Raw genomic sequence first — 27485 nt, forward strand, 5'->3', positions numbered from 1 at the left:
GCACGTGACTTCCAGACCAAAGCATTTAATTGCTGATGCAAGACCCTGGAGTTCCTGCCTTTGGGCAGTTTAATTCTGTTAGACAAGGTGGCTGTTCCATCAGTCTGGGTCCCTGAGTGACTACCATGGGCAGAGCCCCTCTGCTGGTCCACAAGGGACATTTGGCTTTGGTGAGAAATCAACCCTTGTTGTTTCAGGCTGTTGAGGTTTGCAGCATAACCTAGCCAGTCCCTAAATGTTCATCCATGTTTCCCTGATAAACCTGCTGGGTCCTCACCAGCACCCCTTCTTCCTCTCTCTAGCAAGCCCCATCTCTTTTTCCCAGCATCATTAGCACTTTCAAACACAACAAACGTGCCTGTAGCATCTACTATGAAGCAGGTGCAGTGTGCTGAGGACACGAAGGTGAGACCTAGGCGTCCGCCCAGGAGCCCAGGGTCCAGGATAGCATGCTGAAATCAGCAGTGACTTTGTGAACTCTGGCGGGGAGCAGTGAGGGCAGGAAGGGGTGGTCGTGTCAAGAGGGGCTTGCCAGAGGGAGGATGATCGACTAGATGTAAGAAAGAGGGGAAGCAGAGAAGAAGGGGGTGGAGGTGAGGAATTCCAGGCAGTGAGGACACCTGCAGGGGTACATAAGCAGGAGGAGAGTGGGACTTGCTTGGGGCACTGTGCGTGGTAAGGCTAGAGAAAAGGAGGAGAGGTGGAAGTGGCCTGGAGCCACATGTGGTGACAGATCAAGTTTCATTGGGCATCTTCTGTGAGGTCACATCCTCTGTGTGGGCAAAATAAAGGAATGTCTTGCGAGTGTCCCAGCTGAGCAGCATGCCTGTGTTTCATCTGGGGAGGTGTGGGAGCCTACAGGCTCCTGAAGGGAAGTCTGTAAGAGCCTCGTACATCTTCCCTGAGTGGCTCTGAGGAGTCGTAGAAATAGAAGTGACAATCCAAAGGTACAAGTACCAGAGGCAGGAAGAGGGGGGTCCTTGATGGCAAGCTCTCAGGGAAAAAACCTCATGTCTGCCTTCTACAATGGGAGGCTGTGTGGTGTGGTGGAAGGGGCGGAAGCTAGCTATGTCATCACAGAGGTTTGCATCCTGACTCTACCACTGACTCTGGGTGACCTTGTACAAGTCACTCAACCTTTCTCATAGGGTTGGTGTGAAAGCAAAATGAGACAAAGTGCCTGGTACTTGGTAGGTTCTGATAGATATCAGTTGCTTTTTTCTGCTCCTACAGGACCTGAGCCAGACTTTCTCAGCTGATTCACCTCCCACTGCCTTAAAAGAAGGGGGGGTGGGGGGGAGGACTAGAGCGGGGTGGGTATGGGGGAGGGGTGGGGGCATTGCGGGGCAGGGTGTGCTTGCTGTGCTCGGTCACAAGTACGAAGGGCATGAGCTGGCTGGTTAGCTCAATTGGTTAGAGCATGGTGTCATAACACTAAGTCAGGGGTTCGGATCCCCATACCGGCCAGCCGCCAAAAACAAACAAAAACACACACACAAAAGACCAAGAAAACAAATGTGAAGAGCTGAGTGACGAGATGTCAAAGCCTGGCTCCTTGTCACCTTCAGCAATCAGTTCTGGGTGAGGAGGAAGGGACAAACACTGCAGCCAGACCCAGTGCTACTCTCCCAAGCAGTGGGAAACAGTGCTGTGAGAGCTGCATCCAGGCCACTGATGCAAACTGGCCCTTGGGCCACCACATGTCATCTTTTCTAATATGGAAAAGTGAGTGTTTCACTGATTCCCCTGATTCTTCAAACCTCCTCTGCACCACTCCCTCCTGCACTCTCAACTAAAGACCTCGCCTCAAACTTCACTGAAACAAAAGCAACTCATTTTCTCACCCCCACATCCATCCATCCGCTGCCTGCCTTGCACCTGGGCTCACACCTGCCTTCCTCCCGTGAGACTGGAGAAAGCGCCTCTTCTCCTGACCATAGGCAACCCTGCCACTGGTGCTGGGTAATTCACCGCCCCTCCTGCATACTCATTCTTCCCATTCCACTGGCCCTGTCCATCCAGCAAACTGCCTCAACACTGTCTGTCTTCAAAACAAAAACCTGGTCCTTTCACCCCGCTTGATGCTCCCCATTCAATGTGCCGCCGAGTTCTTCACTTCCCTTCCCACTGGCCGCCCACCCAGTCCAATCAGACTCATTCCCCGCTGCTGAAAATGCTCTCGTCCAGGTCACCCAACAAGGATTACCTTTCTACACCAGCCTCATCTTACCCCACAGGCATTCAACAGTCGATCCCTCCCTCTTTGTTGAAATGTTTTGTTCTGTGACACTGTGCTCTCCCCACCACTGACCTCACTGTCGCCTGTTCCATTTGTCTTCTTTGCTGGCTCCTCCTCTGCCGGGTTTCTAATTATTGGGACCTTCTCTTTTTTCCATCTATACATTCTTTCCAGGAAGCTCATCGTTTGAGTACGTCTATAATGCAATAGCTCCTAAATTTGTTTGCAGGTATGATCTCTCCCCAAAACTCGAGATCCACATATCCAAAGTATCTGTTTGATACTTTGTTTTGTTTTGTTTTTGGCAGTGGCCAGTACAGAGATCAAATCCTGGACCTTGGTGTTATCAGCACCGCACTGACCAGCTGAGCTAACTGACCAGCCCTGTCTTTGATATTGCCACTTGCATGTGTACTAGTCATCTCAACATTACCAGGCCATGCAGAATTCTTCATCTCCTGCACTACTCCTTCCCACTGTAATGGCCTTTCTTGACAAGTCCTGGCATTCACTATCTTATTACATTGTTTTGTCTTCAGTCACAGTAGTTTCACTTATTTATCTATCCTCCCTGACTAGAAAGAAAGCCCATTACCTGTTTATCCTGTTCAATACTGTCTGACAGTGCTTGCACAGAGAGAGCCTCTCAGTTTGTGACTGACTAAATGATTCTTATTCCAAATGTAATATGCCAGGGCTGCTAACTCCTGAGTAAAAGAAAACCTCATATACCTATTGACATGAACATTTAGAATAGAACATCTCTAAAGGCCATTTCCTTAATTCATACCCACCTGGTTTCCTTTTTTGCTTTCTATCTGGATGGAATGGGCTTGCATTCTGGCTATGTTCATTGTCACTAGTTTTCATCAGGCTCCCATCAGAATATAATGAGATGAAGAGAACTCAAAAAGCAAAGCCCACCTTTGCCTTAGGACTCTCTGTAAAGGCTCTTTGGTCCTCCCTCTGCTCACTGCCTAAAAACTGGCTCCATCTCACTGCTACTCTGGGGTGCCCCTGACCATCTCCACTCCACCTACACTCTAGGAGTGAGAACTCATACCACAGGGTGGCAGGACAGCCTCAGCTTTGACTTACCCAAGGCCAAGAGTCCAGCAGGAGAAGTTCAGATGTAGCTATTCCATTAAAACAGCGGAGGGGGAAGAGACTATAGGTTGGAAGGCACAATAGAGCTGAATAAAAGATATACAAATAACAGGTGGAGATGACAGACCTAAGAAGAGGATGAAAAGTGTCCAGTCCAGGGCTGGGGGTAGGATTCCTTGCATTATCACTGAACACGGGGTACCCCTGTGGATATGAGAGATTTGAATCCATATTAAAACATGCCCACTAAAAATAAGTGTGGGTCCTTGGGGCTCCAGGATTCATTTTAAGTTGTTACCTTTGAATAACTTCACCTTGAACTTATTCTCTGCTAGAATCCAAATCTAAAGGACAGAAAGCATTTCCTGTATCACCCACCCCCACCAGCAACACAAGCATATTGGTCTGCTCTTCTTGCAGAGGCAGGGGGCTGCCAAGGGCAGAATGACTCAGGGCTTTGGTTGTGGAAGAAATAGATCCTCTGGTCACCCTTGGTTGTGGCCGGCAAAGCTTCCAAGCATCTCCTTAGGCCTCACCCTTCCAAGTGAAGAAATCTGACTAGAGATAGAACAGTCCTCACTGAAAACAGGGAAGGTGGATTCTGCAGAGGAAATGGTTCTCATGGCAACAGACTGCCCAATGGTGAGCCGGAAGACTTTCTACAAAACCTCTTAGATTCCACACATAGGCTAAGTGGAAATGCTGGGGGAAAAAATCCACATTCTAAATTAAACTCTGCTGTGCCTTGGTAGGGGAGGGAGAAGGAGGTTGGCTCCTGAGGTCACCTCATTTCTCTCTCTGTTGCCAGGCAGGACTCTGTTAGCACAGGCAAATCAAAATCCCCCTGGGCAGCTGTACTCCTGAATCAGAGATTTCAGGGAGTGGGGAAGGGATACAAACTACAGAATCGAAACCTAAAAATGTATTTTATTTTGAAGTTGTGCTTTGGATTTCCCCCAATCCAACATCTGTTGAGTGACAGTCTTAGGTTCACACAAAGCATCTCCAAGCATACATACAATATTCCAGTTATCAACACCATTTTAAAGAATATACCATTTTACACAAACGTGACATACAAGTCAGACGCCACAACATTGCAATTCCCTGGAAGATCTAGCTTCTCTTCTGAACGTGAAGTACGTAGTATACACCAGCCCTTCCAGTGCTCTGTTCATCCTGATGCTGGCATCACCGCTCCTCATCTCCTTGGGGAGAAACCAGGGCGCCCTGAGGAGGTTGGCTGAGACCAGTGTTTCCAGTTTACAGGCTGCTGGCTGCAAACTCCTCTGTTTTCCAAATTGGGATGCTGGTAGCCCCACCCCACCTCTCTTCCCCAAAGACTGACCCTTCAGAGTCCATACCAGGAAAAGGGTCCATGCCGCAAGGGGTAGAGCAGGGCTCTTTGAAGCATCATGCTGGTTTCGGCAAGCATATCTGAGGAAGACTGGTCTCCCCAGGCCATGGGTGGCCAGCTCCTTTTGGCTTTTCGGTGTAAAATCACAGTGTGCAACCTCAATTCCAGTTGACTGCAGTAAGCTCTGCTGAGAAGGACTCTCCTCCTATTGGTTCCTGGTCCTCTCAACAGAACCATCTCACAGGTGTCAGGAGCACCAGAGATGGGGAAGACAGCTCGGCTCCCAGAGTTGGGTTTAGTGGGTGACGACTCACACGCTGTTCAGTTCATGATGCAAATCAGCATATGGACACTGACCAAGGGGATGGTGAACACAAGTCATGTACAGGGTTGAAAGAGAAATAAGGCAGGAGCAACAGAATAGGCCCAGAGCGTTGTCATTAAGAAAGCTTTGCTTTTACTTCCTTAGAGGGGAGTGTGCTGGAGGAGGGGCGGAGGGCAAATGGGTACCAATTTTGATCAGTTAGATTCAAAGGAATGTAAAGTGAAGGATGGGGTTTCATTTTCAGCAGGAAAACAGATCCTTGGGTGTGAAAGGTGAAAGCCCCCTGTTGGCTCAGGACCTGTATAAGTCCAGACAGACAAGGACAGGCCACTAAACAGAGCAACAAAAGCCAAGAATCCAAAGATCTGGGGGTTGCCTTTTACAGGCTGACTCACTTTACTGAAGGAGTTCTTCGGTTCTCTCTTCTAGCTCTTGGAATGGTTTGCCTGGTGTGGCCAGTTATCCTTATCCTTCTCATTAGTGATTTCACTCAAAGCTCCGTTTTTCCTTTACACAGAATGAGAAAAATCCTACCACTTTCCATAGATCCAACTACCAACTTTACATGTTGGTCCCAAAAGGATCTCTTCTAGGTCAAAGATAAGAAAACTCAGATTTTCCTACCTGAATGGCAACCCACCATCTCTCCTGAACTACAGAAAGTAATCAGGCTAAGATGAAAGCACGGTTTTCAAACCAGAAAACAGAGAAGAGGAATGAGCTTCAGCTTTAATTCAAGTAGCTGTCTGAGACCCACAAGCCTGGGATGTAAATGTCTCCAGCCCTGGTACTCCTGGGAGTGGCACGATGCTAGAGGAGCCAGGACCATCAGCACCGGGTTTGGAGATGGGATTAGAGCACACAAGGGTATCATTTTTTCATTTTGGAGGGGAACCAGAAAAAAGGCCAAAGGAAGGCCAAAATACTTAGCATCCAATTTTTTATTTTCTTTAGATTCTGGACTTGGGTAGATTTTAGAGATTGTGGGGTCAAAGTTCTTTTAGTTGTCCTTGTTTGGATAAATGGAAACCAGTTTTAAGGGGCAGTGTCTCTCTTTAATCTAACTAGGACTCTCCAGCCCCTCTTGGTCCCTGAAGAGAGACCTCGTAAAATTACCAAACTAAGAGGTGAGCTTAAAATAAGTTTTTATTTGGAACAATTTTGTGGTTAGCAAAGATGAATTTAATTTATTAATAGGATAATGAATTTTTTGTTTTAAGTGCCAAAAAAGGTAGGAGGAAGAAGGACCCATTTTTTACTTTTTCCAAACCTGCCACAAACACAATAAAACTCTCTTAAGACTTTTTACCCTAAAAGCAACCAGCTATAAAACTGTCTTATACAGGAAAATGTCTTAAATGGAAAACGGTCCATCAGAGACAAAGATAGGAACCCAAGAAATGTCTATACATTCAGAAAACTTTAAAAGCTCCTTAATAATAAGATTGGGTTGTACTTCTAGAGGATGGAGAAGAGCAAAAGCAGACACCAATGACCAATTCACACCAACAGAAAGAAGACGGAGAGAAAGCCCCCAACCCCAGGAAGATTACAGGACTGTGTCATCCTGCTAAACTTCATGTATGGAGAGATTTCAAAGGCTGGGTTCTCTGGCCCAGACAGAACAAAGTTTGTAATGGAAACAGAGACCCCTGGTGGCTCCTGTGTGAACTGCCACAATAACTTACAAAGGGATTGGTCTATGACCAAGGAGAGGCTACACATGCCAGAGACTAGAAAAACCTACGTGAGCGTGTGTGTGTGTGTGTGTGTGTGTGTGTGTAAAACGAAGAATGGACTATATATGATTCTCTGTAATCAGTACCCAAAACAAGATGCCACTGAGAGGTGGATGGAAATAGCCAACCATCTGGTCAAGGCATCCCCTCTGGTTTGAGGGGACTGAGACTTGAGCCCATGTCCTCATGACTTGGCTTGTCAGATTTCACAGTGACCTGATAATGAAAAGCTCTGTCTCTGGCTAAATAAGAACAGTATGTACTGCAGCTGGCTGCATTACGACTGGGGGACGCTGAGGGCAGCAGGAAGGGAAGGGAAAGGGGATAACGAGGGCTTCATTCTCAAGGTTTTGGGTGATGGGGAGGCTAATTCCTGCAAGAACAACTTAGAATCTAATTTTCAGCTGAAGTCCCCAAGCTAGTTAAATAGGAAGATTTTAATAACAGTCAGTCCCTATAGTCAGTCCCCTTGTCTATGAATTAAATTATACCCCTCAGACAGTACAAGACTTGTCAGTGGACTGTGGGGAAGAGGACGAATTGACACCAGGGCTAGTGGCATTTGTTTTGGGGAAGACAGTGGGCTTAGGCCGTGTCGCTGGTGGTTTGACTGGGGCAGCCATCTTGACAGACTTGACAGGTCGGAAGGCGCAAGCGATGTCCCCAGCAGTACTGGCGCTGCGCTGGAAGGCGGGCTCAGGGTCCTTGAGGAGCTGTGTGTGCAGGGGACTGGAGGGCTCTGATGTGGGGGCCACCACTGGGGAGGTTTTGAGGGGCTCCAAGGTGTCCAGAACCACATCAGGGGTGTGCTTGACACTGCTCTGCCGCTCCAGCTCCCGCAGCTCGTTCAAGGCAGAGTTCATTGTTGCCTCGATATCCTGCAAAACAGGAAAAAGGATGAGGTGAGACAAATGAAGGGAGAAGTCCCCAAGGACTCTATGTCAACAATGCAGGCCAAGTCATGAAGAAACCAACCGTAGGAGGTGTCCACATTATTTTACTTGGCCAAAATCCTTGAACATATGAATGCCCAGAATGCGGGGAAAGGGGGACAGAGGGATTTTCATTACCATGAGATATTTTTTTCTTTAGACAGAATGGTTGAGATGTTTTAAAAGTAGAATCCTTGAGTTGTAGTGATAGGTACCGAAATATTTATGGATTGAATGACATATAATCCAGTGGGGAGGGGAAAGGTGAATGAGCTAACAGTGGCCAGGAGTTTGGTCGTGAGTGCATGGAGATTCACTAACCAATTCGCTCTCTTCGTATATGTTTGAAATTGTACTAAGAAACAATTTTTTAAAAGGTGGTTAATATAATGTATGATCTTTATTCTCTTGGACTTCAAGGCCAAAGGTTAAGAGGGTTAGTCCTTCCTCCTCCAGTCCCTGAAGATTCATCAGGACACATCCCCCTGCTCCCCTCCCAATCACGGGAGTGTCCAGCTGGATGAAACCATTTCCTTCCTCTACCCATCACCACAGGAGGGGCACCACGGAGTGACCAGGAGGGGGAGCCAAAGCCCACACAAGAGGAGAATCTCTGGCTTCTCCAGATTTTAGGAAATAGCAGTCCTAGCCCAGGGCCTCAAGGCAGAACCAAAGAACCTTTGTATGCAAAAGCCAGCTGCCTCCCAGAGACCTCCCAGCTCCCCCCACCCTCCCCACAAACTTGTGTCTGGCACCCCCAAACCATTATAGGACTTCTCCTTGGGATTAGGCTCATATTGAGAGATTGTATCTTCCAAGCAAAGGCCCTGGTTAAGGTTTCTTTGTCCTACAGAGCAACCCATGCTTTCTACTGACAGTGATTCAATTTCACTCATTGCTATGACTTTCTCAAACCTTTAAAATGCTCAGGAAGAACTCCATCTCTGTCCTCAGTCCCTCTGCAGCTGGAGTCTGTCCCAGCTGTGTACGTTTTCTGACATTCCTATTAACGCCTGACCAAGGAGGGAGCTGGGAGGATTCCCATGGTGCAAGACAGATTGCAGCCAAGAGCTCAAATAGAGGCACAGCATAGAAGGCTAGCGAAGCAAGACATCTCAGGCCTGTAGCTCAATACCAAGCTTGCCAGAACACCTCCTCAAGCAGAGCACTGCGACTAAGCCAATAGAGACCAAGCCTAGCCTCTATCGTCCCCTGGAAGATGGGGTGAGGAGAATCTCAACTTGGTTGAGACATAAGAGGGCAACACTGAGCCCTTCATTCCTACCTGGTCTAATGAAAATTATATAGTTGGGAGAGACGTCTGAGGGAACTGCTTGGAGTGGCCCCGGTAGTCGGATTTCTAGAGTTGGGGTTGGATCTCTAATATTTCATGAAAAACAGAGAGTCATCAGTGTGGTGCATACATGGAAGGTAGACCCTGTAATCAGAGAGCTCATCTCCACCGCGTCCAGAGACTTGGGCTGGAAACCCTTCTGGAACCCGTGATCTCAGCAGTCAGAGTATTTTGGAGCCTTTAAGATCAGTAACAGACTGTTGATTGATCATCTACTCAGTAGGTACCAGAGATTAGCTTTATGAAATGGGATGATAGGAATAAGCAGAGTAATATAAAAGTGTGGCCAGAACTACATCTGAGCTGCAACACTCAGGCAGCTTCACTAAAGTCTACCAGGGTCTTAAGACACAAAACTTGGGCTGAATGGACTCTATCAAAATACGGTAACTACTGGCTGTAAAAATTGCAATAGCCTTGCAAATAGTCAGTATGTGAGCAATAAGCCAGAATTTTTTTTTTTTTTCTGTCTTCAGGCAGGCAGATTGCTAGTTAAGTCATCTTATCAGGTCCACATGTCCAATAACTCTGTATATAGTGTACAAAGCATCATTCTGTCTCAAATCCTGTTGTAACTAGCATGAGCTACACTAAGTGGCAGTGATGAGTGCAGACTCATGTAACTGTTTGTCCAGGAGCCTCCAGTTACCTGTGCAATGACCTCAGGATCCATGGGCCGATGGTTATTGAAGCTTTTGGACCTTCCTGCTGTAGCGGTCTTCCGGATCTGTGGACTGTCTAGTCGATTCTTCAGGGATGAGTGGCGGCTGATGGAGTTGAGGCTCCCATGCCCACTGATGGAACACTTATCTGGCCCTTCCTTGGGGAGACTCTGGCTCATGATGGGCTGGGAGGATGGGCGGCAGCTAGCCCCCGCCCCCGGGGAGGAGGAGTCAGTCAGGGAACTGCTCAGCCCATGGCTGTCACTCCGAAATGTTTTCCGGATGTTCCCAGATTCTGGACGCTTCCTTTGCCTTCAATCACAAACAGAAAAGGCAGTGTGATCAGGGAGCCCTGACTCTGAGGAAGCTTGGATGAGTGAGAGAGGGGCAGATGTTGCACCCAGGGACTTCTGGATGGAGAGGAGCACAGAGTATGTTCTCTCCTCCCTTTCATCCTCTCTTTCTTCCTCCATGTCTCTGTTCCCCTGCCACCCCCAAACTGAGCAAAGGAGAAATGGATACTTACTTGGTGGTGGTGGGCTTGGAGTTCTCAAGATGTAAGTTGCTGTCAGAAAAAATGTCTGGTTAAGTGAAAGTTTCTAATCAAAGGTAGATTCGTGGAAAGCCCCTCCATTACCTGCTTTGAATAGAAACCTAGCGCCCCAGGTAGGAGAAGTCTTGCCATCACCAAGGAAGTAAGAAATTGCTGGCAAGAGGAGAGTTAACTTTTCTAAATTTTGGCATCTCTTGGTCCAACTACGAGACTGTCATCATTTTGGGCTCTGGCAAGAGGCTGTTGTTGCTTATTCTGCAGACATGGAACAGAATATTTTTTAAGAGGCAGCAATGCTGCAGAGTTAGGGCCCAGCCTGTGCATTTTCTTAGTGTGAAAATACATCTACCTGACTCCTAAGTCATACAGCACTGAGTTAAGCCCTGGCTCTGGATCAATTTGTTTCAGACCACTTAAGGCTCTTATGCAAAATGGCTTGGCAGAGTCCTAGTTATATGGGTGTCGCCTGCTGCTGAATAATTTCATTTTCTCTTGGAATCAGATTTTAAAGGAACTAATCTAAGAAGCAATGAAACTTCTGGTTCAGATGACAGCTGGATAGCTCTGATTTTTCTTTTTTGGGGGCAGCTAGCCGGTACAAGGATCCGAATGCTTGACCTTGATGTTATCAGCACCACACTCTAACTGACTGAGCTCACTGGCCAGCCTTAAATTTTTTTTTTTTCTCTGATTTTGAATCTACTAAGGGAGATTGGGGCTGAGGCAGGAGTTGAAGATGGAAGGAGGGATGGAGTAGGACTCTGAAGATAAAGAGCTGGTCTATGAGGCAGGGCCAGTGCTCTAAGCCAGTTCTGGTCCTGTTCACTGCTGAGGTCTTCCTCATCTTGATATCCTTGGGGCCTGGCCCAGGACCTGGCACATCGCAGTCACTCCATGAATCTGCCCACTCGGCAGTTTTAGCCTTGTGAGTCAGCCATTCTTGAGTGGAAAAAGGATGTTGCCAGAGTCTTATGAGGCCCTGGTGAAATGACCCCTCCTCTGCAAAGACTTCCCTAGCACCACTAACTCTGACTACAGGCAGAATGGATCCTTCCCTCTTCTGTTCCTTCAGAGCATCTATGGCACTGCTTTTTAGTTACTTATCCATATGTTCTTCACCTTGTCAGACTGTGAGCTCTGGGGCCAGGGGACCATGTCTTATCTCTGAATAACCAGCACCAGTGCTTGACACAACAGCAGATACTTAATCAACATGCACAATTAAACTGAAATGCCACACCCTAATAACTCTTTGCTGATTTCCTTTTTCCACTTGAGGATGGCTGACTCACAAGCCTAAAACTGCTGAGAAGGCAGATGTATGGGGTGGCTGCACTGTGCCATGTCCTGCACCAGGCCCTGGGCATATAAAGATGAGAAAGACAGAGTTCCTGATTTTAAGGAGCTTGGCCTGGTGGGGGATCTGAGGTACTCAAAAGTACCTAACTCAGCCCTAGGGAACTCAGGCGTATCCGAAAGTCTTCCCTAAAGAGATAATCTTTGGACTGAGTCTTGAAGGGAGAGTAGCAGTTCACCAGGTGAGGGGACAGCGAGTGTGAAGGCACAGGGGTGAGACAGCCCGGGGTCCTCAGGAAACTGAAGGAGCTTGGGAGGAGTGATGGGGGTAGGGCAGGAGGAAAGGCTGAAGGGCAGACTCCCTCCTCCGGGCCAGGCACACTAGGGGCTGCTGTCACCCACTGACCAGCTGGTGTCTGGGTAGGTCATGGTAGCAGAGCCTTGTCCTCCATGAACCCCACTGCAAAATTCCTGACACCACCAAGCAAGGTCATTGAGCCGTCTTGATTTTCTACCAGATGTTCACCTTTTGACTATTTCAGCTATTACTCTCTACAACTCCTTTGTATAATGGCATCAAATATATGATGGCTTAAAAATATGTACCTAACTAATTATCTAATTCTCCTTCCACCAACCCCACCTTGGTTTCCAGGTTAATTATAGGCTTACAGCCTTATGATTGTAGGCTTATAATTAACATGGACTTGTAAATAAGGGGAAAAAATGTGATTAGCCCACAGTTACTTTTTACTAGCTTGCCCTCCCAGCAGGGAAGTACTCTGGAAGGAAATATAAAATCCTCAATTTTTTTTTTTACTGGTCTAAATTAAATTAGAACTACACTGAGTAAGTGAGCTGAATAAACTCTTTACTAACTTGAGGGTGAAAGAGATGGAAAAGAGCCACGTGCCCCAGCCACTCCCCCTGCTACCGTCTGGTTGGAAAAAAGCCAAGAGATCTGGGCAACCTGGTGTAGTTTAAAAACAATAAGCATCTTTTATTCTCCTTCCAGTCTCAGTGTCCAGAGGCTATGGTTAACAGGTTTTCAAAGTGCAAATCATTTCATTCCTCCAAAGCCAGAGGGGAATAAAAACTGTACATCATCTGCAATCCATATTCATCAGGAGCGCCCTGGGGCTTGTCATCCTGCTGGCATTGGGCCAAGTTTCAGGGTCTGGCGGTAAGAGGTCTGTAGGCTTTGGGACTTGGTGTCTGGTCCCTTGAGATGAGATTAGTTCTCCAATAACCTGAATGCCTCTCAGGGAGGCAGCAGCACACAGGCGTGGAATCCCTCCAGATGGCCAGATTGGGTGTGGGTGGAGTTAAAACTCAGGATGTTGCTAACAGCCACAAGGAAAGCTGGGGGTCGGAGTTAAGAGTCTGCTGGACAGGAGTGGGAATCTGCAAAGGGACTGATAGGAAGGGATAATACACGGGCTTAAGCAATAGGAGAAAACAGAAGAGTACTTCTCCTGGTGTGCAAGGGCAGAAGGAAAGGGAGCTAGGGTTAGCCACTGAGGAAAGAGCTCAGGACAAAGCTTGCCTTAGGACACAGTGGCCTCCTTGCCTCCACAGGAGTGAATGCAGGACACAACATCTAAATAAACCCACCTGGGGTAACATTAGCCTAGTAGAAGACACACAAGACTTTGAATCTTTGGACAGACAAGGGTCAAAGAGGACATCAAAGACTATTAAGTAAGAATTGGAAAAGAGAAGGCACCTCTGAGAAACAGTACAAAACCAGGTGGCATGAAGTGACCAAAGCTTTGGCCAAAGGTTTAGCCATAAGACTGCCAGGAAGGTCTGGGCTGACAGATGCCGTGGGAACACACAGCAGAGCACCCTTCCATAGCACAACAGCAGCTAGCTGAGACCTGGACTGGCCCCTGCAGCTTGCAGAAGCTTCCTCAGCCTTGTCCACCTCTCAGCAGCAAGGAACACATGCAAACCGTTAGGCTGGGGAGCTGGGAGCCTACGTGCAGCGCAGGGATGGAAGTGGGGTTAGGCCAGAGGGTGAGGCTGGTGTTGCAAGTCATTCAAGGGGAGCAGAAAATGAAAAGCAGAGCTTACTTGTTGATGTTTGCAAGATAAATATCAGCTACATGACCCCCACTGGGACAGCTGGCCCCCGCTCTGGCTGTCACCTTTTCTTCAGGTGGCTCAGAAATGACCTCAATTTCAGACTTGGGGCTGGACCTCTCCACGACACCGTCCTCGCTGGGGGAGAAGGGACAGGCAGGCAGGGAGGAGGGAAAACAACAACAACACAAAAAGCAGTGTTAAATCAGCAAGATGGCCCGCCGACACACACGCAACCCCACACGGCTCCAAGGCAGCAGTGATGCCTGGCTGGGCTAGCTCTGTGAGCAGAGGCAAGGAGACCTAAGGGACTTTGGAGGGTTGTTTAAATAAAAATAAATAATCTGGCTGAGTTCTGTGGGATCCTGAGCTCCTCAGGAAAGTGTGGCTAGGGGACACCTGGATTGGAGGCATCTGCCTTCCACCCCGTGCTGCTTTCCTTGGGCGGCCGTCAGGAGCCACCTCCTGGAGAAAGAGGTGGCAAGTCCAGGTTGCAGTTTATCTGCTGAGGTCCTGGAGCACTGCCAGGAAAGGACAGTCCTCTCTGTGGTGGCTCTGGAGAAGCCAGCGTCGAGGCAGGACACTGCCACACTGTCGTAGCACATCTAGCCCTGCTCACAGCATCCAAGCCGGTTCCAGGTCTCTCCACTGTTCTCCTGGCCCCTCTGGCTACTGATGACAAAGAAAGGCCCTTCTCCCCCATAATTCATCTTCTCTCAGTCCTGTAGTGGAGCCATAATGCTAAATTTGGGAGGGTCCTGTCCATGCACATATCGCCACCAGGTTTGCGATGCTATCAACAGAGGGAGGATTTCCCCGCAGAACTAGCCAGAGAGAGGCAGGGAGGGTGCAGACTCATTCAGGATATAACCTTTAAAAAATAATATTAAGGGAAGGACTAAAAACACTGACAGCATCGTGCCCAAGGGAAGGGAGATGGGGACAGAGGCAGGGCAAAGGGATAGGGAGGCAGGCTTGGGCGGGACACAGGGGAGGGGACACTGTGCTTCCTGCCCAGGAGACACTGCTTCATCGTGTGGGAACCAACCAATAGCCCAGCGAAGGAGCTCTCTCTGGGACAAGTTCAGGTTTCCTGACATTCTTTTTCCTCCTCTCTCCCATTTGCCCCCCAAATCAACCTCAACTGGGTTAATGAACTGGGTCATTTCCACAAGGCTGCTTAAGCCAGATTTCTCCTGGAAACGTAACACATTTTCATTTGTAAGTGGAAAAGTGCCATCAGCGGCCCAAAAGGTTGGGGTGAGCATAGTTGTTTAAAAAAAACACAGAGAAGCAAAAATGCTTTCCCAACGTGACCTTTCCAGAAAGGAGAAATAGGTGGTCAAATAAAAACCCACATTATCACTTATCAGGTAAAAATGTGGATGAGTGCTGGCTGGCAGGTTTTTAAAACTGGGTTGAGGGTGAGCTGTAGGGGGAACAGAGAATGGAGAGATTAAAATAAATTCTCCACTGAGTCAGAGGCCCGTCAAGGAACTGTGTGGGCCTCAGGCCCACATTAGCACCCCCTGGGGGTTGGTGTCCCTCACACTCCTATGGCTCTAGAAAAGAAGTCTCACTCCTACAGTGCAGCCAGGGACCACCCCCAAAGGTGCCAGGGGCCCAACGTACGTGTCTTGGACCACGATGTACTGATGGGGGATGAGTCCATCGATGCCATTGTGCCGGCCTTCCCACCAGTCGTCAGAAGCACGCTGGTAAAGCAGCAGGGATGCCCCCTTCTTGAAGGACAGCTCTCGGGCTGTCCGACCTATGTAGTCAAACTTGGCAATGGCCTCAATGGGTTCACACTCTGAGAGGGGCGGAAAAGAAGGAAACACATGTTGTTAAGACCTACAGACTCAGGAAACTAAGTGGAAAAGCCCAATTAGCTGAACTTAAAGTAGTGGGAAGATAATCTAGTGTGCAAATAAGCCATGGATATCTATAAAGCAGGTAATTCCCATGTAGATTGCACCGCAACCCCGAAAGCACTGGCAACCTCTTCCCTTTCTTTGCTCATGCCATTCCCTCCACTTGGCATCCCCTTCCTGCTCATCTGACTGATAAAACACAGAGATACAACTCAAACATCACCTACTTTCTGTAGTAGCTTCTTTGGTGTTTCCATATCTCTTTATGCTGACCCTTATCATCAGACTTGCCACCCTGCATTTTTAAGCATTATTTCTTTTCCGATTATATAATAACTCCATTAATTGTAGAAAATTTATTATACTGTATTTTAAATAATTTATGTTATCCATTTCCCCTAGTAGAACATGAGGTTTTAGTTTCAATAAAGAGAAAATAACTCGCCCAATCAACTTTCCAAGGAGTAAAATATGGAAATTTATTTTGTGACCAATATATGGAAAAATGCACATGAAAGTAATTTGAAAAATTGAAAAGGTTTACAAATGCAATGCATTTTCACCTTATGTGAGCTTTTTCTCCTCATTTGTAAAATGGGGATGATAATAGTGCCTTTTTCATGAAGTCATTATGAGGAGTCAATGAATTACAATTTGTAAAAGTGCATAGAACAGTGCCTGGCCCACAGTAAGTGGTATGTATTCATAGTCATTTTTATCATTGTTTTCATTATCTTTATCTGTTCTAGGCTGCAGGTAGAGACCAGAGAGGGAGAAGTCTCCCAGAAACCTGGAATCTGAGATGGAAAACAGATATTCTTGGCAGTAGAGAGAAAGGCTGGTTAAAAACAAGTCCATGCCTAGACAGCCCTGGTGGGTGGGTCTGATCCTGAATGGACAGGGCCAGAGATTTCACCACAAGAGGCAGACCAGAGAAGCCCTGTCTAAACATCCTAATCTCACTTCTCTTTTTTTTTTTAAATTTAATTTTATTTTGTCAGTATACAATGTGGTTGATTATTGTGGCCCATTACCGAAACCTTCCTCCCTCTTCCTTTTCCACCCTCCCTCCCAACAAATTTGTATCTGTTCACTTGTATGTCACTTGACCCTCTCTCATCTTCACTGTCTCAACTATAAGATAGAGGCCATATCTATTTCACTAGGGATTAAGAGATAACATACATAAAGCCTCTAACAGCCTGGCACAAGGGAGGCTCTAACTGAATACTAATTTCCCTAGTTCACCTACTCCCCTCTCGTAATGTGGCAAATGATCATACTAATTCTTCTGACATCAGGATCTAAATAAACAGTAAATAAAATGTAGTCCTAATTTTTTTCTCCTTTAAAAGCTGGCCTAGGATTGCAGAATTCCCAGCAAGGCGGGGAGCAGGCAAAGCTCTACGGACTGTGCCATTTCATTTTTGTGCCCAGAAAATTCTGAGGCCCCTTGTCAGCTGCTGAGACTTCTAGAGCCCACGTGATGCAGAAATGGAGGTGTGGAACTGGTGGAAGGAGGGGAAATGTGCTGGCTGGACAGACCCTAATAAATCATGGGCCCTGCAGAGGGGCCCAAGGATGACAGCTGAGCCTGGATGCACACCCGCCAGGTTGCTCAGCATTCGCATGTCTGTACTGTGGAAAGGGTCAATTTTTCCAGTTGGAAGGCGTGAAAGCGTGTGGTTTCTGCATCCTCACTCCTATTCCCCTCTGGCTTGCTTCTGTTGTGTTCTTGGCACCCAGCTTCTCTACACCCTAGGCTCACTGTTTTTCAAATGAGCTCTCCTTTGCTGTGATCTCCAACCACCTGGCAGGGGGCTGGGCTGTGAAGAGAGACCAGCATCAAGCTGGACCTTGGCCAGACAAAGAGCTGGGAGGTGGGGCAAGAAGGCTGAAGGGCTGTGAAAGGTCTAGTCCTTCACCTCTGGTTCAGCACAGAGATTATTCTATGTGAGCAGGTAGGCTGTCTCTCTAAGGAAGGCAGGGAAGGAAAATGAGAGACAGGAGAGCTCCCTGCCTGTCCTTCAGGGGACTGCTGGGCAGGAAGGTTCATGAGGCACACGGGACACAAGATCACTTCCTTCTGCTTCACCCCTGGCAGTCCCACTGACCAGGAAACAGGGCCTCGTACCATCATCACTCGTGTGGTGCTCTGTGGTCACATCCTGGGTTGAGTCTTCAGCCGAGGTAGTCTCTCCATGAGGGCTATCACTGCAATAGAAGCAAGAGTGACAGGGACCTCAGCATTTGCTTACAAATTTCTTGCCTTCCCCTTCATACAGCCTCCATGGAGCTAGGGCATTGAATTGATCCTATGCTCTCTATATCTTAATTGCACACAACAGATAAATGCTTATAATGAAATATAAGGCCCCAGAGGTTCTCTAGTCTAGCTCTTGCAAGCTACAAAAACTACCTGAGACTACTTGGGACTTACATGATCTTGAGGCAAAAGGGAAACGCTTTTGAAGTTACAAAACAAATTGTTTAGGAAATACTGAACAATTCAACTCTTCAAGGGCTGTTTCTCTATGATTCATTCCTGGTTCTCAAGGAGGGAGCATGGTGGAAGGGAAACACTGGGCTTTAGCATCACATACAACTGGTTCCAAAAACCAACTCTGACACTTGGTAGGTGTGTAACTCTAGGCAAGTGACTTAATCTCTTTAAGCCTCAGCTGCCTAAGCTATACATTGAGGATAGTGATCTGTATACCTCACAGAGTTGCGTGAGGATTCATGACATAGTTTAGGAAAGAGTTTGGTGCAGAGGGGTACTTAATAACTGGTCCTTCCTTTCCTTCTTCTTTCTGCTTTTGCTTGATGCCTCTAGCTTGCTTTGTGGTTTAGTCTGTGTACTGGTGAGAAAGTGGAAGGTGAGTCATAGGAGCGCATGGGAACAAAAGTCGGGGAAGAAGAATCTGCTGTGGGCTAAACTCTGCAAGAGGGCAGGGGATAGAAGCCAGGTCAAGTTCTTGAAAAAATTCAGTCTAAAATCATCCAAGGTAGAGAATCAGGAATGGCCAGGCAAGTTACTAGGAAAGTCATTTCTACTCCTCATCTCCTGGTTCATGGACTTCAGCATTCATGGGGATGGACATTAAGAAGTTCTCACTTCCCGAAAAGTGGAGAAACCCTATTTGTTTCTAAAATTTCCTCCTCTGGCAGAAGGTAGTAACAAGTGAGCCTTTCTAGGCAGTTCCGTGGAAGCACCACCACCCCCTCAACTCCACAGCCTGGCTACAGTTTCTACTTTTGAGCCCTATATAGCCTTTCCCTCGCTACGGGATCGGTCCTACACTCCTAAGCTCCTCAAAGGCTAGGTGCCCAGTTCACAACTCACCCCACGTGGAGCAAGTCAGTTCCAAGGAGGTTTCCCAAGCTCCAGAGAACATCAGCAGGGATTACTCTTTGTCAAAAAATGTAGACACAGCTTCTCACTGTTTTCTGGGCCTAAAAACCTTCTGATGAGTTTGGATGAGTTCTGGAAACCCTTGGGGCCCCCAGGAGTGTACAAGGCAAAGGCAAACTTTTCCCCAGGGCTTCAAGTTCATTTGCATAGCTCCCCACTAAGGCAACAGCCAACAGTTCTCAAACTTCAGGGAGCCTTGGAGGGCTTGTTAAAAAGCAGATTGCCCCACCCCTGGAGTTTCTTAGTCACTAGGTCTGGGTGGAGCCAGAGAATTTGCACTCTAACCAGTCCCATATGATATAGGTGCTATTTGTCTGGGGACCCCACTTTGAAAACCACTATTCTACAGTAAAGGCAAGATGATACTTTTTAAGGTCCCTTCTAACCCTAAAATCCTATACTTCTCTCACTTCACCCCCCTACCTCCAGCAATACCCCCAAGGCCCACCAACACCTGAGGTCTCAGAAGAAGCCCACCATGCCACACAGCAAGCAGTCCTAGAAAACCAGAGTCCAGTTCCAGGGCTGGCACATGCAGTAAAATGGATTTGCCTCTCCTCTCCATAGCTGTGGGGAGGACAAGTGGCCTGGTGTGCCTTTCTCCCTGGCTGTTCTGGTCTCCTGGCAATTTTCCAGGATTCTAAGGGCTCACCTCCTTCGTCAGTCTTAGCTCACTCTGCTGGCACCTCTCTCTTCCCAAGGAAGTTAGAGGGGAGGCCGGGAACCTTCCAAGGGTATGAATTCAGTGGCCAGAAGGTCCCTCTCAACCCAAGGTCACTGACTCCTGATCCTCAGGTGCTTCTGGCCTGAGGCCTAGACACTTCCCACCCCGTCTGTGGTAGTAATGTTCACTGACTAACCTTGTGGTTTTTCCAGAGGTTGCTAATAAATGTCGGATGCACAACAAACACAGGGGGCTGGGGAGAACACCTTGGAGAAAAGTGCAAGGAGGTGCCTGCCTGTCTGTGCCCCTGTGAGCCATGTGCTCCGCCCCCCACCCCCTGCCCCGGCTCTGTCTGCTCCACCAGGCTGGGAAGGGGGTGGAGGGTGGAGGGTAAGGGTATGGGGGGCCCTTTGCCCCGGGCATCGGTCCAGGGCTTGCAGTGGTTTGATATTTGAGAAGTAAGGGCAGATGTTTTGCCTGACTTTAAAAGGAAGGTAAAGCAAAAATTGGGAACACTATTCCATGGCTTTTCACCACTGAAGCCAGGGGAAAACCAGCTCTCCAAGTGACACGCACCAGGACAGCTCCCTGGAGCTCACCAGCCAGTAGGCTGAGACCTGAGCTGACCAACTTCCCAAGTCACCACCAACCATCTGTGACAAAAAGTTTCTCTCCAAGCTGACCAGCCTAGGTTTCTCTGGCTCGGACCCAGATGCTGGGATCTGCAGTACAGTATAGAAAAGTGAACCCAGGGATGTCACTGAAATTACTACGTTCACAGACACACGAATGTCACTTTCTTCACTCCTTGGGCAGGAGGCTCTTCTGTGGGGGTCAGGGAGAAGTGTGGACCAATTGGCCTCTAATTAAGTAAACAACTTCCCCTGTCCTCCCCTACCTCAGTCGATAGCAATGGGGCTGGTCGAATTGGTTCCAGATGTTGAATTCAGGCGGAATCCAACTTGGGCTGGCCTGGGCTTTCAACTCAGGCTGAAACACTGTTTAGGAAAAGAGGGGGGAGGTGAGGGGCGTTAGGGGTTAAAAGAGAGAGGCAGTTGGATTTGTGTTTAGTGGAAAAATGACACTGTAAGTGGTATTATGGTGGGCAGTATGGGGTGATAGATGGTGCCCTATACTAAGAGACAAGAGACTGAGGTTGGATCCTCATCACTGGGGTGGCCTGAAACACTGTCACCAGCCTCTCTGGGTTCAAGTGACTTCATCTGTAAAATGGAAATAGTGATTTGTTATTTGCCTAACAGAGGGGTCTAGCAAAGATGTACCCTAGGGATTCCTCTTCCATCTCTGTTCCCAGGCTAGGTCATGAAAAACCTTGCCCCACAGAATTTAATCCTGCTTTAGGGTGGGAGTATGCCTAACCTACCGAAAATGGAGATTACTCCTCTCTCTTCATAAATTTCTGAAATCATTCTAAAGTGTCATCTTACAAACTCAATAGTAAGGGAATTATGCCTCGCATCTAAACTCTTCCCAATAAGAATGGAATTCCCTGTGACCCAGGACTGTTTTTCTCATAATACATAGCACACAGTAGAAGCCTGAGGACACTGTTGACTAATGAACAGACCTTCAAAAGAAAACTTTATAAAATTTCCTTTCCTGGAGAGTATTTGTATTATTATTAACATTATCATTATCTTTCAGAATGGTCCCTTGCCATTCAGAATTCACAAAAAAGGGAGGTGGCATAAGTGGCACTTATTCCGGGCTAAAGAGAGGGACTGCCTGTACCATCCCCAGACCCTGGCAGCCTGAAGAGCCTGGGAGTGGGTGGCTGGGAGGATCTGGGTGTTTCCCTTTGGTTTTCTTTTGGCCATCTGGTCCCCATGCCAGTGTGCGTTGGTGACTCCCTCCCCTCCTCCAGCCCTGAGCCCCCTACCAGTAATCCTCTATGCTTCCTCCTCTGCTGTAGACAGGGCCCTCTAGCTCCTTGGGGTTTGGGAAGATGTTCTCGTGCTGGATGATGATGGTTTTGATCAGCTCATTCACGTGGGCTTGGCAGGACACCTGGTCGTGGCCCTCTGGCACTGACATCAGCGAGGGCCCGAAGCAGATGGCGAGGTTGTAGGGGTCCATCATGTTCTCTTCACTGAACTGTGATAAACTGGAGGAGAAGGGAAAGGGGGCAAGCTGGAAAGCTCTTGCATGAATGCCCAGACAGCACAATCACGAGAGGCACTGCCAAGTGTAAAAGCAGAAGGTCCACAAATTGCCACCTGCCTTTCTGGGCATCAGAGGCCTTCCAGAAAGTCAGCTGCAGAGAAAGGAGTGACCACCAGGATGGCCATTCAGGAGCCAAGGAAAAGCAAAGGTGGAGGCACATGCTTGCAGGTTTGGTCCTTCCTCTCTCTCTAGCTTCCCATTCAAATTCTACTTACCACCCCAACCTCACTGCCACCCAGGACCTCATCCACCAAAGCCAGCCTGCCTCGAGAACATGCCACTCTGCAGAGCTGAGGATGGCTCCCACAGACCAATGCACTAAGCTGCCAGAGCAGACGGGGACCCTCAGGTGGCCCTGGTAATGACATGGTCAGAAGACACAGGCATTGTACATGTGTACCTTCTTGCACAGCAAAATTATCAACTTATTAGGGATATTCCATTCCAGCCTGTAGACTTACTTAAAAAAATAGCCAACTGACTAGCCTTTGTGTTCTATCAAGCCAGTGCATTTCTTTCTGGAACAGCCAATGCAATTGTTTTTCCTTTTCATAATATCCTCCTCTATTATCATATTCAAGATTTGCTCAGGAAAAGGTCAGCATGCTTCTGCTTGGGCTTCCTCTGGATGCAGGCTGACTTCACTATTGGGCATTTATTTATTCTTGGAACTCCCCCTTCTCAGCCAGCAGCTGCTCCAGCCACACCTCCAACCTTGGCTAAGGACCCAAGGCCTTCAATGAGCCACTGAGCCTGATGAGTCCCCATTGGTCTTTGCCTGTCCAGGCACTGAAGGCTGGGCTAGCTCTGGATAAATACCCCCACACAACTTGCTGATGTTGAACTATAAGCCTGAGACTCAGCAATCTTCATCTGAGTAGCTGTTCCTCAGAATTGGGCAGAGTTTATTTCTCATGTACCCCACATCCAGATTCACATTACAAAACTGGTTTCTCTCTAACCCAGTGGTTCTTTCCTCTTTTGGAGATTCTGATATGTCTTCCATGCACCTTCGAGAATCACTGCTGGACATTAGAAGTGGTACAATGGATGTGAACAACTGTCACTGGAAAAAAAAGCTGAGAATCACTGTTCTCTAGGACCTAGAATCAAATTCAGGAGAGACCAGTAACGGGAAAAGGTATAGATCTCAGGGGCTGGATTGCTTCACAAGAGATCTTGAAGATTTAATTTTATAATCCTTCTCTGGACACAGAGTTAAAAGGGAGCAGAGATTTAGAAAAGACTAGGGGAAGTTTCTAAGTCAACGTCTTGGTTAAATTAAAACTGGAGAAAGGCAGTAGAGGTAACCTCAGCATGGACAACTGAGGCATGAGGTGCCACCAGCCTAAAGCTGTATGTAGCTGATCCAAGGATGGCCAGTTCCTGGTGTAATGGGGGTACGAGGAGGAGGAATACCCTGTTTCTTTAGTGTGATCTGATAATGTTTTGGGAACATGAAAGAAAACATGGAAGTAGTTTCTGGGAAGCTTGGTGGTCAAAGAGAAACAAACTCTACCCCTGAGAGTCCAAGTCGAAGCTCTGTGAAAGATAAGAAATGCTGTGAAGCCTACTGAGGTGAGGACTGCTCCAGTCAGAGTTGGCTGCAATGACCTGCGGCTTGAGGAGGACACTTCTTTTTTTTTTTTTTGTCTTTTGTCTTTTTCTGTGTCCGGGAACAGATTGCAACCCTCAGTGTTGCCCCCGTACCGGACCGGGGACCGGCAACGGGATTGCAACACTCGGTGCTGCTCCCACGCCTCGCTCAGCCAGTGAGCGGGAACCGGTCTGTATGTGGGATCCGAACCCTCGGGTGGGAGCGCCGCCGCGCTTCCCAAGCGGTGCACTTATCCAGTGCGCCACCGGGCCGGCCCATTGAGGAGGACACTTCTTTGTGAACTGCGGTCTCATGAATCTAGGTCCATTTTCTTACTCCCATCAAAATACAGACTAAGATCCTTTTCTCTTTTCCAATCTACAGTGGGAACATCGAAGTTTAGGGGCTAAAGCAGTGGTTCTTAAGTATTTAGGGGACATGGGTTCCCTCAAGAATTTGACAAAAACTAGGAATTCTCTCCCCAGAAAAATTCATATATGTGCACATACAAATGCACACAATTTTGTGCAAAATGTCATGGTGTTAATAATCTTTGAAGTCCCTGAAAGCTGTGCCTAGTATAAGATTTTTATTTTTAAAGAAATATCTAAAATGGATATCACTGGCAAGAGCTCTCTGCTTTAAAAAAAAAAATTTGGTGCTGACTTATATCCATGCCATCTCTTCTAAGAGTTCTACTATATTTCTATAGCTTCAGTTCATGATATCAGCGAATTCTCCTCATTGATTTGAACTCATCATCTCTGTTGCTTCTTGAATAGGTTCAGCATTGCGGCTAGGAACAGAGGCATTTTGGGGGGAGGGAGACAATCAGGATTAGTATGGGATACTTGTTTTTCATGACACATTTTTCTGGATTTTTAAGTTTCTGATGATGTGCATTTGTCTCTTTGATTAAATTTAAATAGAAAAAAAAAATTGCAAGGATTTAGACTCAAACAGACCTGGTTTTGAGTCTTTGCTCCATTGCTTCCTAGTTCCATAACTTGGTTCTAGTTCCCTAGTTTCTTCATTGTAGAGTGGGGGAAATTATGTACCTCTTTTATGAGGCTGTTGTGAAGATTAAATGAGATAATATATACAAGGCATCTGGCACTGTGCCTGGCACATAGTGGTATTCAATAACTATTTTCTATAATTATCATATCCCGATTGCTTCTTGGTATAGGACCCTGGATTCTAGCCAGGAATGGAAGGTACTGACACTGGGCAGTAATTAATTGATAGGAGTCTATCCAACTTCTTCCCCTGACAAGCCGAGGAGCAAGTGCAAAATGTCATGGTATCTATGAAATTGATCCCCAAATCAAAACTTTAAATCTTCAGAGAGAGCACCAAGCTCCATACGGACTGTTAAATACATGACATTTCGCTTAACCTTCAACTTCCCAGGCCCCAAGGGTTTGATTTGGCAATAACCAACAGGCTATGGATAAGATATTAGCAACAGGGTTCATTTTAGGTTTGAAAGGGATGAGGAGAAGTTGTACTATTTACCATAACCCCAGGCAAAATGTGAGAATCCATCAGGCTTTTAAAAGCTGTCACAAGAGAAGTTACCACAACTTCCCTCTACAAGTCCATGATTTAACAGCTTTCCCCTGACTTCCCCATAGGGCTCTCTATGAGACAAGATGCGAAAATTAATTCTGGCTGATTCTTTCTGGTGGCCCTTCAAAGGCATCCCCCCACTCCCCTTACCCATCCTCTGGCTTGCCTCTGTCCCTTACATTCTGTTTTGCCTTCCTTCCTGTGCAGTAAATTCCATCCTCTCTCACCTCCTCAAGAGCACCTTGTCCTTGTTCTTTCCCTCAGCATTGCATTTTCTTCTCAACTGGGCCATTCCTACAAGCATACACATGTGCAGTAATACTTCCCATTAAACAAAAATCCTCTCAACCCCACATCCACACTAAATTACTGTCCCACTTCTCTGCTCCTCTTCATAATAAAACTCCTTAAGAGTTGTCTGCACCTTCCATCTTTGATTCTCTGGATTCACCTCCACCCCTTCTGTTATGGATTGAATTCCCCCCAGATCCATATGCTGAAGCCCCCATGTGATTGGATTTGGAGATAGAGCCTTTAAGGAGAAGATTAAGACTAAATGAGGTCACCAGGGTGAGGTCCTAATTTGATAGGACTGGTATCCTTATGAAAAGAGGAAGAGACACTGGAGTTCTCTCTCTGAGCACACACAGAGGAAAGGCCATGTGAGGACACAGCAAGAAGGGGCTGTCTACAAGCCAAGAAGAAAGGCCTCACCAGAAACCAATGCTGCTGGCACCTTGATCTTGGACTTCCAGCCTCTAGAAATGTGAGAAAACAAATTTCTGTTGTTCAAGCCACCCAGTGTGTGGTATTTTGTTATGGCAGCCCAAGCAGATTAATACGCCTTCTCTCTCTCACTACCCCCTCCCTTTATTGTGGCCCTGAGGGGACTGACTAACTCAAAGTAATTAGTAGAGTTTCCAGGCTGCCTGTGAACACCCTGTGTGAGTCATTAGGGGTTTCTAACTCAAAGGCAGTTGTGGTACCGAATCAGAGCCTGGCCAATGAATGGAGCAGACACAGCCACGTGGAGGAGTCAGGCTGTGGAATCAGGACCCTTTGTAGCTCAGCAGAGCCAGCAATGGGGCTAAATAACAGTGTGGGCATCCCAGAAAGGTCTCAGGCAGGCGCCGCTAACCCAGACGCCTACAGGGCCAGGCTGACCATGAACTTGAAAGCAAGCTGAGGCTTGTGAAGAAATGGCTTCTGAGGTTGTATTCATTTTAAAGACAGACCAACCATGTAGGAAGGCTCTTCATTTTCACCCTGGCCCCTCAGTTTACCTTTTGTCTTGCCCCTTCTGATGGATTCATGGATCCATAGAAATGTTTCTCCACTATATGAAAAATTGTGAAACAAGAGTTACGGTCAATGACAAACGAATGCAACCTCAGGACTGGGGAGGCGAGGGGAGGGCTGGGAACCCTGGTGAATCGGTGAGTGCCTGCCCCATGGAGGGGGCAGACCTTGCTCCGTAGGGAACTGCTGCCATATGGGAATGAAGATCCAGTATTGTCAGATCTAATAACTTTTCAAAAGAAGTTAGAAATCTAGATTTTTAAAAAGAGAAATTCCCCCAATATTTAAATGTTGTTTCAATGTTTTGAAGACACAATGGACCTAAAGCAAACCCATCTGCGGGCTTAAGTGATTCTCAGCCTGCCCATTTACAACCTTTGGCTGTTGAGGGAGAAGCTACAGGTGTCTGAGAGGGGAAGTTTCATGTATTCAAGCTTGTTGTCTTTACTGCCTTGTGGGGACCCCAATGCTTGCCTTGGGCAAGGACGCACTGCTTGGACAAGAAGAAATGCTCCATCCATGCCCAAGGCCCCTCTGACCTTTCATCTAGCTTCATTCATTCCCTGAGTGATCAGCTAAATACCACCAATATTCAGACAACTCCCATATAGGGATCTCCACCCCAGGTTGCTCCCCTGAGAGTAGGGTTCCCATGCTCAACTGTTTAAAATCTGCACAGGTACTAACAGGTGGATGTCTGACAGGTACTTCAAATTACCATGTGCACATCGGCACCTGTTGATTCCTTCCTCCACACCTCATCTTCCCCAACTCCATAAACGGCATCACCATTTCCCTGTTGCTCATGACAAAAATGTAGGATTTCTTGCTCTCTTCACATTCTGTATCCAACCCATCAGCAAGCCCTACCAACGCTATGTTCAAAACATATCCCAAACCTGACCCCTCCTCACCACCTTCCATCATTACCTTCCCAGATTAAGACACCAACACCTATGACCCCACCATATGATTACCTCAGAATAGGTCTTCCTGTTTCTCTTCATGACCCTGATATGGGTTGAAGGTGTCCCCCAAAGTTTCATGGATTAGAAACTTAATCCCCACTGTGACAAGTGTTAAGAGGAAAGAAATCCTATTATGGTGATTGAAAGTTGAGACCTTTAAGAGGTGATTAGATTGTGAGGACTCTACCCTTGTCAACAGATTGATCCATTCATGGAGTAATGAATGTGGTTCTGATGGCTTTATAAAGAAGCGAGTGAGAAGT

The 27485-nt window shown here is 47.3% G+C and overlaps 1 protein-coding gene across 2 annotated transcripts in view; it reads right to left on the reverse strand.

Annotated features, from left to right (window-relative positions):
• Positions 1-4253: 4253 nt before the first annotated feature.
• Positions 4254-27485, reverse strand: part of SRGAP2 (SLIT-ROBO Rho GTPase activating protein 2) — a 255587-nt gene continuing 232355 nt past the window's right edge. For both annotated transcript variants that reach the window (XM_008573077.1, XM_008573078.1), the window contains exons 17-22: positions 21503-21727; positions 17658-17737; positions 15282-15462; positions 13641-13787; positions 9703-10027; positions 4254-7645 (exon numbers count right to left, since the gene is read on the reverse strand). In XM_008573077.1, the coding sequence (XP_008571299.1) occupies positions 7262-7645; positions 9703-10027; positions 13641-13787; positions 15282-15462; positions 17658-17737; positions 21503-21727 (1342 nt within the window). In that variant the 3' untranslated portion in view covers positions 4254-7261. The remainder of the gene's footprint in view (positions 7646-9702; positions 10028-13640; positions 13788-15281; positions 15463-17657; positions 17738-21502; positions 21728-27485) is intronic.

Source organism: Galeopterus variegatus, unplaced genomic scaffold (genome assembly GCF_000696425.1).
Source record: "Galeopterus variegatus unplaced genomic scaffold, G_variegatus-3.0.2 Scaffold872, whole genome shotgun sequence".
NCBI classification, from domain to species: Eukaryota; Metazoa; Chordata; class Mammalia; order Dermoptera; family Cynocephalidae; genus Galeopterus; species Galeopterus variegatus.